Genomic DNA, 15348 nt, shown 5'->3' with positions numbered 1-15348 from the left:
ACATACCCAACGATACGGCCTGTCGCGTAATGGATCGTTTCGGGCTAGCAAGAACTGCCGTTCTCACTATGTTGTTCGCAGTTCGAACTGATCGGAGAAGACCAGGTGGTTTCTTTTTCATTACAGATTCAGTACATCTAAACGCTGCAACACATCGGAGTACAGTGTTTCGATATGGAACTGCATCTCTAAGTCCCGCATTAATCTTTCGACAGAGAAGACGTTGAATCGCGACCAAGGAATCAAATCATTTCTAAAGAACTGTTCGACCGCGAACACACGGTGTTCCACGCCCCAACCCTCCCAATAGTGACATACTGCGTTGTTTGAGCTGTCTGCCAATGTCGCTGAGTATTAGCGGTTTAAAAAACATGCGTTTCCTCTGCTCCTTGCAGGAACAACTACCAGATTGATAGTTGAACTGCGGCGTTGAATTTTTTAAATCTTGCCCGACGGACGCACACGGCTTCGGCACTTGAGTTTGGCAGTTAGCTGCTCAGGAAGCTCACTCGTTCCATGTGATAGAGTTTCCACATTGTCTGCTGCCTGTATACGATGTAGTGGTTTCCTCTACTCCACCTATGGTGAGATATGTGTGTGTATGGGGGGGGGGGGGGGGGGGCGAATCCACAGTGGAAGCTGAAGCTTATGGTTCGATAACGCGAACCTAGTTTAAGGGTTACAGAATTTATTAGTCAGCTACCTTTTTTCCCAGAACGATCAATCTGGAAGTAGTGTTACGAAATGTCTTGTTACGAGGCAGCACATTCTAGAGCAGTATTATTAGTGAGAGAAGGGTATAGCCACTGAGAATGTATGAGTCTGAGTCAAAAGCCATCCCCGCTGCTTAAGATCTGATTGGTTGAACAGTCAGAAAGTTTAACACAATTTCGGGAGTTGCTTAGAGCTCGTAAAATCTATTGATGGCTGGCAGTCCTCTTGAGTGTAGGAAGTAAATTATGTGGTGAAAGTGTTTTATGGTTTGTAAAGTTGAAACTAATTTGTTCAAAAAATTGTTCAAATGGCTCTGAACACTATGGGACGTAACATCTGAGGTCATCAGTCCCCTAGAACGTAGAAGTACTTAAACCTAACTAATCTAAGGACATCACACACATCCATGCCCGAGGCAGGATTGGAACCTGCTATCGTAGCGGTCGCGCGGTTCTAGACTGAAGCGCCTAGAACCGCACGGCCACCGCGGCCGGCAAACTAATTTGTAGTGAGGGTTAAATTTATCCTTGCAAAACAGGACGTTTATAAGAAATAGGCGCCTTACGCAACAGATTACGTAGTCGGACGACGTATTTAATGACGAGGAGATTTAACACAAGCTAATAAACTGAAATTGTTTCGTGGAAACTTCCGGTGTTTTGGTTTTGATGCGACTTTCGAATTACATAGCTATGATCTATTGCCGCGGTTTGCCTTTGTGGAATGGACGAGGATTAGTGTTTCATCTTTTAAAAGGAACTGTCCCGGGCTTTGGGAAACCTGGATGGCTGGACGAGTTTTCGATCCGCTACCCACCTGAATTCGAGTCAGTGACTTACAAGTGCGTCGTTTGACCCTTTTTGTGGAGATTTTCTGGAACTTTTAAGGAACTGCTGCGACGGCGGGTCTTCCCCTCGCAGTGACGTCTTCTACCGCCGTTCTCACGCCGTCAAAAATGGTTCAAATGGCTCTGAGCACTATGGGACTCAACTTCTGAGGTCATCAGTCCCCTAGAACTTAGAACTACTTAAACCTAATTAACCGAAGGACATCACACACATCCATGCCCGAGACAGGATTCGAACCTGCGACCGTAGCGGTCGCGGTTCCAGACTGTAGCGTTCAGAACCGCTCGGCCACTCCAGCCGGCGTTCTCACACGTAACGATTGCCTTGACCCCCCCCCCCCCCTCCCCCCACGCTATTAAATACGCCACATGTCCTAAACATGCTATCTGCAGGCTCATTTCCCATAAAAAGTTCGTACAATGCATAACTGTGTTCACTACAGCGAGAAAATATCAGGCCGCAAAAATAATTTGGAAGGAAAGATAACCCTTTTGCGATGAAGGACATACTGCGACTTTGATACGCCACAACATGTGACGACGGAAGCACAAGTTTTCTCCAAAGAAGATGAGTACTGCTGCTTCCTTGGTTTGTACGTCACCCATCACACCTGTGTATTATACTGCTGGTCGACTACTTGTTTTTCATGGTGCTCTAGCAATCACTGTTTATGCTTTGTAGATGTGCTTATATACCGAACAGGAAATTATGTGGAACAAATGCAGGCCACTTTTGATTTCTTGACAACGTTTAGAGGCTCTAACTGGATTAACTGGGGGTCCACAGCATTCTCAGTCCTCGTAATCACGTATCACAATTTATGTAATCATTATTTATACTTCGTTGGTGCATAAGTCCTTAGCGTATACCCGTAAGTTTAATAAACACAACAGATACTCATAACAGAGACGTTTGGCCATCAGTCTGCCAACTCTGGGGCAAATATTCGATTCCGCGAATACAGAAATCACTTGGCTTTGAGACGAACAACTCGTCGATCCTTTTTCGGAACGCATTTTCATCCGGAAGGGAAGTTCCTTGTAGATTGTTCGACAGACACCGTAAAAGGTGAAAATCTGAGGGCGCAAGATCAGGTGAATAAGGTGAGCACGGAATGGCTTGCCAACCCAACTTCTATATAATGTTTTATGTCAGTCTAGCAGAATGCGGGCTGGCTTTATCGTGGAGGAGCAGCACTTCACGCAATCTTCCTGGTAGTTGATGTTGGACTGTGCCTGCAAGACTTCTCAGTTATTGGCACTAAATGTCAGCAGTGATGGTTATACCTCAGGGAAGCGGTTCGAAGTACACCACACCGTCGCTATTTCACCAGCTGCACAACATTATCTTTTGTGGATGCGCGCAGGTCTTTGTACAAGGAGTTACTGCTTTGTTTGGGCTCTGCCATTTCTTTCTTTTCCTCATATTAGCATAAGGACTTCATATCTTGTCATAAACAACGATACTGGATAGGAACAGTCGGTGTTGTTCACTAGCCAATTGATGACGAGCCACCAGAGATGCACATATTGCCACGTGCTGATTTTTGTGATACTGGCTTACACCATGCGGTAACCATACACCCGATTGTTGAAGCTTCCCCACTGCATGCAAACGTCGCACGATGGTGGAATAATCACAGTTCATCGCATTTGCCAGTCCTAAACTACACTGACGTGCACCATTGTATCTTCATCGAACCCCGAAGGTCTTCCTGAAAGTGGAGAGTCACTAATGTCAAAACTACCCTTCTTAAAACGAGAAAACCATTTCTTTGCCGCGTTCTGTCCAACAGCATTATCTCCATACACGACAAAAGTATTTCTGGCTGCCTCCGCTGCTGTCACCCCTCTACTGAACACAGACGAATATGTCTGAAATGTTCCGATTTCTCCGTCTGGCATTCCATTTTCTAGCGTCCACAGCTCCACTCACTATCTCGAATAGCACACTGGACTCGCATTCGGGATGACGACGATTCAATCCCGCGTCCGGTCATACTGATTTAGGTTTTCCGTGATTTCCCTAAATCGCTTCAGGCAAGGGCACGGCCGACTTCCTTCCCCAAACAACCCAACCCCAACTATCTCCAAATGACTATATAAACTCAAGTAGCAACTTTGAACTACAAATAAAAAATGACAATCGATAAATAAACCCATAACACCCGGAATTACAACATGCAAAACAAAAGCGCTACTAACTTATGCTCAAACCTAATATATTGTCAGATACCAAATTTATGGTACGAAGTTTATTTCAGTCAGACAGTTCCTTATCGATATCACAATTTTCATAATCGTTTGTGTGTACTTTAGAATCCTTCTTAAACCTGGGTCAGTGAAATATGGCATCCTCTTTTTTAAACTAGCAGTTCCGAAACGCCAAACAGCAGACTAAGTGGTCACGAAAAGCGTGTAGACAATCTGGAGCTCTGACATGCTCCAGTGAATATTTCGAGATAGGGCAACTGCAGTCCGTGAAGGCTACGTAATGCGATATGAAGTCTAGTATGTAGGTCGACACTGTGGTCTGCCAAGCTGAGATGGCCGATGTTGTGGGGAGTTACATCAGTGAATCCCGACGCGGCAGTTAATGGCGCCATCCCCACAGACTAAACATTGAGTCGGCGCCTGCTTACAGCGCCACGTGTCTATCAAAATGCGGTCCACTCATTAAGGGTACCCTTCTTTTGCGTACTAACTGCATCCAGCGTTCTTCGATGCTTAATTGCTGTTTGTTACAGCTGGTAGTACACATCCGATACCTCACGGTCGCTTTAAATAGTTGAGCCATAATAATTAAAGGAATGTGCTACATTTTCTATGTGGTGAAATACGGTATTGTGTTCCTTCGTAATACTGGTTATATCACCGCGGTTATTTCACAGTGTCTGATCCAGCGGTTGCGTTGAACACAGCATTTACAAATAGTACACCAACTGTTCTGCATAACGTCTACCAATCTTTCAAAGAAATCTTACGAATCTCTGATACTTTAGAACCAAGAATATTGCTCATAGGACGCAAGATCTAAGTGATTTCCACGACCATATGGAATAAGCATCTAATACTCCTGTCTGCATAAGACTAGCCTGAAGACCGTTGGATAGGGCACCTCGAGGTCCTGTAAGTGACTTTCTGTTTCCTCTCTTCGTTTCAAACAGATCCAAGTCATTCGCACATAAAACTTTCAAAGGATAAACCAATGGCTCATTTCATTAATCATTACTAACCAACAACAACAAATCTTTCGAAAGTGTAAAGCGTTCAGAATTTAACAGCCTTCGGAGAACACTATGCCATATGGAGGTAATATGTCCAGTAGTATCATTATTGTCCAGCAGTTTAAATACGGACATGAAGTCACATAATTTACTGTAGAGAAGTGTTTCTTCCGTCATACAATAAACGCGGAAGAGAAACGCTATGTGGATGTTACAGAAATAATAAAAGTAAACATTCCTCTACATGAGGGTGACAAATACAGAGCAAAGTGCAAATAATTTCTGTATTAAATAGAATACAAGGATAAACCAGAAATCGGACATATTTAACTTTAAAGTGGGAGGGGGGGCGGGGGGGGGGGGGGAGGAGGAGGAGGAGGAGGAGGGTGTACTACCGCTCAACGGCAATGTTATCAGTGCTTGAACTTTAATACTGTTGAACAAGGAAGAGAGGAAGAATTGAGCAAGTTTACTTCAGAGAACTGTTCTCGCATTCGTTTGAACATATGCAAGGAAATCAAAGAAAATTTAAGATAGGGTGACTGGTTCGACTTTGGAACCTACTTCTTGCCACTGAGCATTCCAGTGTCTTTACCGGAACTGCAGTTCGTTGAGGAAGGAAAGGAGGAAGGAAGGTTAAGTTCTAACACCCCATCGACGACGTGGTCGTTACAGACGGAAAACAAAATTTTATCAGGAAAGGATGGGGAAGGATATTAGGATATCATCTTCATCCTTTTGAAAACAAACAGTCTGGTATTCGCCTTGATCGATTTCAGAGAAGCCGCGGAGAACCTAAATCTGCAGATTTGGGCAGGGATTTGAACCGCTGTCGTAGCGAATGCGCCTCCAGTGATTTAACCTCTGCTCCACCTCAATCTGTTGATTGCAGGGAGAGAAGAGGAAAGCTTGTTAGTACTGTTTAAGGCCGAAGAGAAACTAACCTGGTGCGAAAATTCAGTCCAAACTTTAAAGCGCACTGAGGTATGTTCTATTATTGGACATGTATGCTGACATGTGTACTTTACATCCGATGAAAGTAATAAGACAATTGCACAAGCATTGTATTGCAAGTGGACTAACAAACCCAGATTACGCTTTTTGGATCTTTCAATGCAGTCTTCAACTGATAATGATTATGGTGTTGAGAACGATATTTGACTATTGTTCCCGGTAAGATGTGGGGATATAGTATTTAGCGTCTTCGCCGTGACATACAAGAGCATACCTAGCAAGAGAAAGGGAAGGGCAGCTGGCTATAAGCGTCCCCATCTCCCGAGTAAACAGCGATCTTCGCAAACCCAGACACACAGACAGAAGTAACAGTTCAGTATGAGTTCGAAAAAACCATAACAGTTAACAGATACTGATTAATAGCAAATGTACCTACGCGCATTTATCGTGAAATCTCAGAACTATTTCGCTGCTATTCTCTTCGGAATTGAAAATGGCGGATTGTTCTGGGTTGTAAAAGCTTCCGGAGTTGATGGAACCTTTACAGAAAAAGAACACAGAAAATATTTTTTATCACTTGCAATCTTGTCGATGGAGTTAAGAGTGCACTCTACTTTAGGTACTATTCGCATGAATCTGAACCTGTCTGACAGCAAATAATTATGTACAAATCTCGTACCTACTACACTTCCACTGCAGTTAATTTTAGGAAGTAGTAAGTACATCAAGCATTGGTACACTTTAGTGATAAACGGTTCTGAGTTTTATTTTGTAAGAACTTGAGCGTCAGTTCCTCTGCTCATCTCACTTCCACGAAACTACTATGAGGTTTCCTGCCCCCTCCACAGTACGCACGTTACTTAAGGAACAATCTTACGATGCTGTAAATCGAAGAGGAAGGACGTGCTTTTAATATTATCTTTCGACCATTCTTAACAGCTTAAAATTTATGAACTAGTGTCACTCTCTCACTCGATCGCTCACTCGCTCACTCACTCACTCACTCAAAATGTATTCGCAGTTGCGAATATGGACAACCGTCAGCTGTAGATTGGAATGACGACAATGAAAATTTATGTCGGACCGGGAGTCGAACCCAGATTTTCCTCTTATCGCGAGCTGTCGCTTTACAATTTGGCTATCTTTGTGTCCACGGATGGCCAAATGGTAAAGTAACCGCTCGCGGTAAGACCCAAATTTCCATTATGTCGTCAACCATGTGTCTACAGTCTGTACTCTTACATCCATAATGTACGTTCCTGTACATTCGAGACATTTTACTTGAAAGTCGCTAGCCCGTTATCGGCGGATAAATACGATATTATAGTGCTTATGTTATTCCGAATTACGATGCAATGTTACCTCGGACATGCATGCATGCAATGTTTTACGAAATATTTCATTAGAAGAGCATTTTTAAAGCTAAATCTATGAAAATTTGAATTTGGCTTCTTGGCTGGAGAGAAAAAAATGCATGTTTCATTGTTTTTAGAAATTCAACCCCAAGAGGTGAAATAGAGGATTAAATTTTTTTTTAGAAAATATTTCGTTATAACTTAAATTTTTTTAAAAAGGTAAACCTATGAAAATTAGTATTTCATGTCTCGGTTAACACTAAAAAGTATGTGTTAGGGGATGAAAGTTTCTGTGGAAATATCACCACAAGAATGTAAAAGGCATGTTTAACAAAAACCTTGGACTCCAGCTACCATAATCGCCATTTGGCCAGAAGTATACTCTGAAAAGACCATGCTTCTCTGGGCTTAATTAGCGTGAAAGGTCTAGAAGGTGTTGAAATTTGTGAACATAAAAATAAAATTAAAGAAAAAATCCGTGCAGATCGTACAGTCTACGCGGCCGAAGCAGTGGGTGCAAAGCTAGAATACAATAAATGGTCGTGCTTCGTAAGCACCCCCTCTCGTGGGTAACAACACTTTCTTGGTATTCCTCCTATTGACGTGAGTTTGACATCTACCCATCCCCACGGGTAGATCTGTGAAGTCCTTTTTATATACACATCTGTACTCCGCAAGCCATCTTACGGTGTGCAGGGAGGTTGGTTTGTGTACCACCGTCCCTCACCGTTTGTCATGTTCATGTCGCGATTGGATATCTGGAGGAACGGTTACTGGTACGCTTCCATGTGAAACAGAATCTCTGATTTTACCTACATGGTATTTTCGGGTGAAATATGTAAGGGAAAGTAATATGCTGGTTGACTTCTCGGAATGTACGCTCTCGGAAATGTAACAGTAAACCACACCATGATGGAGAACGCCTCTTGCAGCGCCTGCCATTTGAGTAAAGAACATGTAGCTTAAACGCCTTTTGTGTATTTTGCATTTTCTCTATCAATTCTATCTGGTACGATTCCAGACTGACAAGTAATATTCAAGTATTGGTCGAACGAGGGTTTTGTAAGCTACCTCCGTTGTAGATGGACCGCATTTCCTAAGGATTTTCCCGATGAATCTCAGTCTGGCAACCGCCTTACATGCGGTTTTATGTTATGTGGTCATTCTACTTCAAATCGCTCCGTATACGGCAACTCTCGGCTTCTGTTCACTCTTTTGATCGGTCCGCGATCTATTGATTTTTGTTAGTGCTTTGTCCACGACCTCCCTCAGCGTTTGAAGGGAACTGTGGATTTTCATAATAATAGTATATCTGAAACACAAACTACAATTTCTTACAGACTATACTTCATATGTAATAACGGCAGCTGATCAATAGGTAAAGTGCGCAAAATTTTGTCAAGATCGAAATGAAGCTGTAGATTTGTATGAATTACAAACACTTTACGTATATAGAAGATTTTTGCTTATTTGCGAGCATTACATTACATTTATTTTACGTTGCTAGTCAGCTGCCAATCTTTGCACCAGTTGGTGATAATTTACAAGTCTTCCTCTAGTTCGCTGCAAGTTTCTAGCGGTGACACCTCCTTTTACATATACAGAACTACATACTATGCGTACAGTCTCCCTACAGATTTTATGCGCCAGCTCTTTTATACACATCGTGAACACTTCCCTGAGGAGGTACGACACTCGCTATCTGCGCTTCTGATGATACTTCGCCACTAAAAACATTCAGTTCTATTCGCCGGGAATTCCTCATACTGTTCCGATATTGCTGATGTACGTACTTTGTTTACTATGTGACGGCGTGGAACTGTATTCACGGTGGGACTTACCGAGAAAGGACGATCCGAGCAGATGAATATGATATGGAAATGAAGACTTTCGTAGTGTTTCAATGCAATAAAATCCTGTCGGGTACTTTCCGCGTCAATTCGCAGTGTCCTCGCGAGGTTTCGGATCCCACGTAACCATTTCTAACTAACATGAATTCTTTACATACCAATGGAAAAACCGGTAGAAGCCGACCTAGGGAAAGATCAGTTTGGATTCCATAGAGATGTTGGAACACGCGAGGCAGTACTGACCCTACGACTTATCTTAGAAGGTAGTTTAAGAACAGGCAAACCTACGTTTCTAGCATATGTAGACTTAGAGAAAACTTTTGACGAGTTGACTGGAGTGCTCTCAAGTTTTGAAGGTGGCAGGGGTAAAATATAGGGAAGGAAAGGCTATTTACAATTTGTACAGAAACCAGATGGCAGTTATAAGAGTCGAGTGGCATGACTGGGAAAAAGTGGTTGGGAAGGGAGTGAGACGGGGTTGTAGCCTATCCCTGATGTTATTCAATCTACCGGCCGGTGTGGCCGTGCGGTTCTAGGCGCTTCAGTCTGGAACCGCGTGACCGCTACGGTCGCAGGTTCGAATCCTGCCTCGGGCATGGATGTGTGTGATGTCCTTAGGTTAGTTAGGTTTAAGTAGTTCTAAGTTCTAGGGGACTGATGACCACAGATGTTAATTCCCATAGTGCTCAGAGCCATTTCAACCATTTGTTATTCAATCTGTATATTCAGCAAGCAGTAAAGGAGACAAAAGAAAAATTTGGAGTAGGAATTAAAATCCATGGAGAAGAAATGAAAACTTTAAGGTTTATCAATGACATTGCAATTCTGTCAGAGACAGCAAAGGACCTGGAAGAGCCGTTGAACGAAATGGACAGTGCCTTGAAAGGAGGATAGAAGCTGAACATCAACAAAAGCAAAACGAGGATAATGGAATGTAGCCTAATTAAATCAGGTGATGCTGAGGGAATTAGATGAGTTGTGCTATTTGGGGAGCAAAATAACTGATGAAGGTCGAAGTAGATAGGATATAAAATGTAGACTGTCTATGGCAAGGAAAGCGTTTCTGAAGAGAAATTTGTTAACAACGAGTATAGATTAAGTGTCAGGAAGTCATTTCTGAAAGTATTTGTATGGAGTGTAGCCATGTATGGATGTGAAACATGGACGATAGATAGTTTAGACAAAACGAGAATAGAAGTTTTAGAAATATGGTGCTACAGAAGAATGCTGAAGATTACATGGCTATATCACGTAACGAATGAGGAGGTACTGAATAGAATTGGGGAGAAGAGGAATTTGCACAGCTTGACTAGAAGAAGGGACCGGTTGGCAGGACACGTTCTGAGGTATCAAGGGACCACCAATTTAGTATTGGAGGGAAGCGTGGAGGGTAAAAATCGTAGAGGGAGACCAAGAGATGAATACACTAAGCAGATTCAGGAGGATGTATGTTGCAGTAGTTACTCAGAGATGAAGAAGCTTGCACAGGATAGAGTAGCATGGAGAGCTGCATCAAACCAGTCTCTGGACTGAAGACCATAACATATCCATTTCCTGCACCAGATGGTACGAGAATATTTGTCTTTCGGAACCTCGCCAACAATTGCGAACTGACGCGACTAGAAACCCGAGAAGATTTTATTCCAGATGAAAGTGATATTTAATCGACGGGGAAGTGAGAATCTGTACTGCTGAAGATGACTCACCCATCAGGTTGTCGGACGGAGGGCGCTGCAGATTCGATGTACTCGTACCTCGGCAACAAGGGAGCGCGCTCGCCCTTGGAGCCCGCGTGCGCCAGGAAGCTGCCGTTCTTCCACATGGCTGCCCGCTGCCCGCCGCTCAGCGCCAGAAGACGACAGGGCTCGTCCAAGCCGCACGCGGAACTGCCGTCCCGACGAGCACTGCCCCCGTGTTTAGATGCGGTCATGCCTCTCTGGAGCCCAGCCGATAAGCTGGAGCCGCAGCCAATACGCTCGCGGGCCTTGTTTACACGCCTACTTCCTCCAGTGGTCTCGTGCGCAAAGCACACGCCTCCTCGTATCCTATATAGCAGACATATCTCTCCCCCGTCCTCCCAGTGTCCCCAGTTTCAAGGTCAGCGCTCTCGACTTTGAGCTGTTTGGTACATCAATGGAAAGACACGATTGCGTCCGGCTACCCGATAGCGGTTCCTGGCTTAGGTATAAGACTGTACCACAAATATCACATAGATGGTTCTAATGGCTCTGAGCACTATGGGACTTAACATCTGAGGTCATCAGTGCCCTAGAACTTAGAACTACTTAAACCTAACTAACCTAAGGACATCACACACATCCATGCCCGAAGCAGGATTCGAACCTGCGACCGTAGCGGTCTTGCGGTTCCAGACTGCAGCGCCTTTAACCGCACGGCCACTTCGGCCGGCTTAAAGATTATGTTCTGGTTAAAACATCGTTGAACTGTACACAAAGATATATACGAAAAATTATGTATTCACATTTATTTCATCGTTTACTTCAAACGATAACCAGTAAATGACCCAACATTCATTGTAAAAAGTGATAAAAACCGAGAATGAAATTTTCACTCTGCAGCGGAGTGTGGGCTGATATGTAACTTTCTGGCAGATTAAAACTGTGTGCCATACCGAGACTCGAACTCGGGATCTTTGCCTTTCATGGGCAAGTACTCTACCGACTGAGCTACCCACGCACGACCCACGACCTCTCCTCACAGCTTCAATTCTTCTCTCGTCTCCTACCTTCCAAATTTCACAGAAGCTCTTCTGCAATCCTTGCAGAATAGCACTCTTGGAAGAAACGATATTTGCGGAGACATGGCTTAGCCACAGCCTGGGGCCCTCCACTGCAGAGTAAAAATTTCATTCTGGAAACATCCCCCAGGCTGTGGCTGAAGGTTTGGAAGGTAGGACACGAGGTACTGCGAGAACTGAAACTGTGAGGACGGGTCGTGAGTCGTGCTTTGGTAGCTCAGTCAGTGGAGCACTTGCCCGTGCAAGGCAAAGGTCCCGAGTTCGAGCCTCTGTCCGGCACACATTTTTAATCTGCCAGAAAGTTTCAGTGATACAAATGTTCAACAGTCAAGAGGTCAAATAGTGCATTTTAAAATATAAAAGAATGCATGGGATTGGGAAATCTAGAATAAGAATAAAATGGTAAACCATATATATACAGGGCTATTACAAATGATTGAAGCGATTTCATAAATTCACTGTAGTTCCATTCATTGACATATGGTCACGACACACTACAGATACGTAGAAAAACTCATAAAGTTTTGTTCGGCTGATGCCGCACTTCAGGTTTCTGCCGCCAGAGCGCTCGAGAGCGCAGTGAGACAAAATGGCGACAGGAGCCGAGAAAGCGTATGTCGTGCTTGAAATGCACTCACATCAGTCATAACAGTGCAACGACACTTCAGGACGAAGTTCAACAAAGATCCACCAACTGCTAACTCCATTCGGCGATGGTATGCGCAGTTTAAAGCTTCTGGATGCCTCTGTAAGGGGAAATCAACGGGTCGGCCTGCAGTGAGCGAAGAAACGGTTGAACGCGTGCGGGCAAGTTTCACGCGTAGCCCGCGGAAGTCGACGAATAAAGCAAGCAGGGAGCTAAACGTACCACAGCCGACGGTTTGGAAAATCTTACGGAAAAGGCTAAAGCAGAAGCCTTACCGTTTACAATTGCTACAAGCCCTGACACCCGATGACAAAGTCAAACGCTTTGAATTTTCGGCGCGGTTGCAACAGCTCATGGAAGAGGATGCGATCAGTGCGAAACTTGTTTTCAATGATGAAGCAACATCTTTTCTTAATGGTGAAGTGGACAGACACAATGTGCGAATCTGGGCGGTAGAGAATCCTCAGGCATTCGTGCAGCAAATTCGCAATTCACCAAAAGTTAACGTGTTTTGTGCAATCTCACGGTTTAAAGTTTACGGCCCCTTTTTCTTCTGCGAAAAAAACGTCACAGGACACATGTATCTGGACATGCTGGAAAATTGGCTCATGCCACAACTGGAGACCGACAGCGCCGACTTCATCTTTCAACAGGATGGTGCTCCACTGCACTTCCATCATGATGTTCGGCATTTCTTAAACAGGAGATTGGAAAACCGATGGATCGGTCGTGGTGGAGATCATGATCAGCAATTCATGTCATGGCCTCCACGCTCTCCCGACTTAACCCCATGTGGTTTCTTTCTGTGGGGTTATGAGAAAGATTCAGTGTTTAAACCTCCTCTACCAAGAAACGTGCCAGAACTGCGAGCTCGCATCAACGATGCTTTCGAACTCATTGATGGGGACATGCTGCGCCGAGTGTGGGAGGAACTTGATTATCGGCTTGATGTCTGCCGAATCACTAAAGGGGCACATATCGAACATTTGTGAATGCCTAAAAAAACTTTTTGAGTTTTTGTATGTGTGTGCAAAGCATTGTGAAAATATCTCAAATAATGAAGTTATTGTAGAGCTGTGAAATCGCTTCAATCATTTGTAATAACCCTGTATAAGTATATATATATATATATATATATATATATATATATATATATGTATAGGATGAGTCACCTAACATTACCGCTGGGTATATTTCGTAAACCACATCAAGTACTAACGAATCGATTCCACAGACCGAACGTGGGGAGAGGGGCTAGTGTAATTGGTTAATACAAACCATAAAAAAAATGCACGGAAGTATGTTTTTTAACACAAACCTACGTTTTTTTAAATGGAACCCCGTTAGTTTTGTTAGCACATTTGAACATATAAACAAATACGTAACCAGTGCCGTTTGTTGCATTGTAAAATCTTAATTACATTTTACAATGCAACAAACGGCTCTGATTACGTATTTGTTTATATGTTCAGATGTGCTAACAAAACTAACGTGGTTCCATTTAAAAAAACGTAGGTTTGTGTTAAAAACCATACTTCCGTGCATTTTTGTATGGTTTGTATTAAATAGTTACACTAGCCCCTCTCCTCACGTTCGGTATGTGGAATCGGTTCGTCAGTATTTGATGTGGTTTACGAAATATATCCAGCGGTAACGTTAGGTGACTCACCCTGTATATATATATATATATATATATATATATATATATATATATATATATATATATATATATATATATATGTGTGTGTGTGTGTGTGTGCGCGTAGGTGGAGAAAGCTACGTTCACACTAGCAAGGTAAAATAAATCTTATAAAGCAGAGCTTGTATGATTTTACGCTAGAGAACGTAGGTCAAGTTCAGATAAAATGCTGCTTAAAATACAGACCATCATCTACATCAAAGGAGGAACGGAGAAAGAAAAACTTAAAATCTTGTATGGGAATACCAAAGGCATAGCCGGCCGGGGTTCTAGGCGCTACAGTTGCAGGTTCGAATCCTGCCTCGGGCTTGGATGAGTGTCATGTCCTTAGGTTAGTTATGTTTAAGAAGTTCTAAGTTCTAGGCGACTGATGACCTTAGAAGTTAAGTCCCATACTGCTCAGAGCCATTTGAATCATTTTTTTGAACCAAAGGCATAACATCGTTCGGACAACATGAAGTCCGCAGTGACCACCTAGACGAACGGAGCTGAACCGTTGATCGCTGAAGACTTCATCTTGTCACCAAGGTGTTATGGCTTTGGAATGTCCATATAAGATCTTAAGTTTTCCTTTCTCGAGTCCATCTTTTATCTAGATGATGGTCTGCCTCGTAAGCAACATTTTATCTAGACAAGTCCTTCATTCCCTGTCGTACAGTTACGTACGCTCCGCTTTATGAGATTTCTTTTACATTAGTAGTTGAAGGTGCATTTTATCACCTACACATAATTTGTTTTGCAATTTTACAGTCCATCTCGTTTATCGCTTTATCTTTATTCTAGGTTACCTGGATCTGGATGTTCTTTCTTGCATTCTGCCTTTCCCCAGTCTTTCTTTTATTTAGATAGTCTATTTTGTAAGCAGCGTATGATCTAAACTTGACCTTCGTCATCTAGCGTGCAATCATATAAGCTCTGTTTTATGAGATTTTTTCTTACCTTGCCAGCTTCTACGTAGCTTTCTCCACCCACACACATCATTTGTTTTATCTTCTACATCCACGTGGTTTACCATTTTATTATCATTGACAAAGAATAACAGTTGTGGATGTCCCGTGGTGAGAAACGTGCATTTCGTTCTTATTCTAGATTTCCTGTAACAGGTTGAAGTTCCATACATACTGCTATATTTTAAACTGAACTATCGACTCTTGACGACTCAACACTTTTCTCATAACTGGACAAAGTATGTTGCGTCATCTACTGGTTATGTTTGAAATAAATTATGAAATAAATGTGAATGCTTCATTTTTCCTATATAGCGTTGTGTATTTTTCAACGATATTTTGACCGAAATA

At 43.0% G+C, this 15348-nt stretch overlaps 1 protein-coding gene across 1 annotated transcript in view; it reads right to left on the bottom strand.

Moving 5' to 3' along the window:
• The window catches only part of LOC124787942 (facilitated trehalose transporter Tret1-like), a 63959-nt gene extending 53144 nt beyond the window's left edge, over nt 1-10815 (bottom strand). The window contains exon 1 of the mRNA XM_047254938.1: nt 10654-10815. Within this exon, the coding sequence (XP_047110894.1) occupies nt 10654-10769 (116 nt within the window). The 5' untranslated portion in view covers nt 10770-10815. The remainder of the gene's footprint in view (nt 1-10653) is intronic.
• Nucleotides 10816-15348: the final 4533 nt, after the last annotated feature.

This window comes from Schistocerca piceifrons, chromosome 3, assembly GCF_021461385.2.
Source record: "Schistocerca piceifrons isolate TAMUIC-IGC-003096 chromosome 3, iqSchPice1.1, whole genome shotgun sequence".
In the NCBI taxonomy this organism is placed as follows: domain Eukaryota; kingdom Metazoa; phylum Arthropoda; class Insecta; order Orthoptera; family Acrididae; genus Schistocerca; species Schistocerca piceifrons.
The sequence above is the reverse complement of the archived record's forward strand: the minus strand, read 5'-3'. Positions and strand labels throughout refer to the sequence as shown.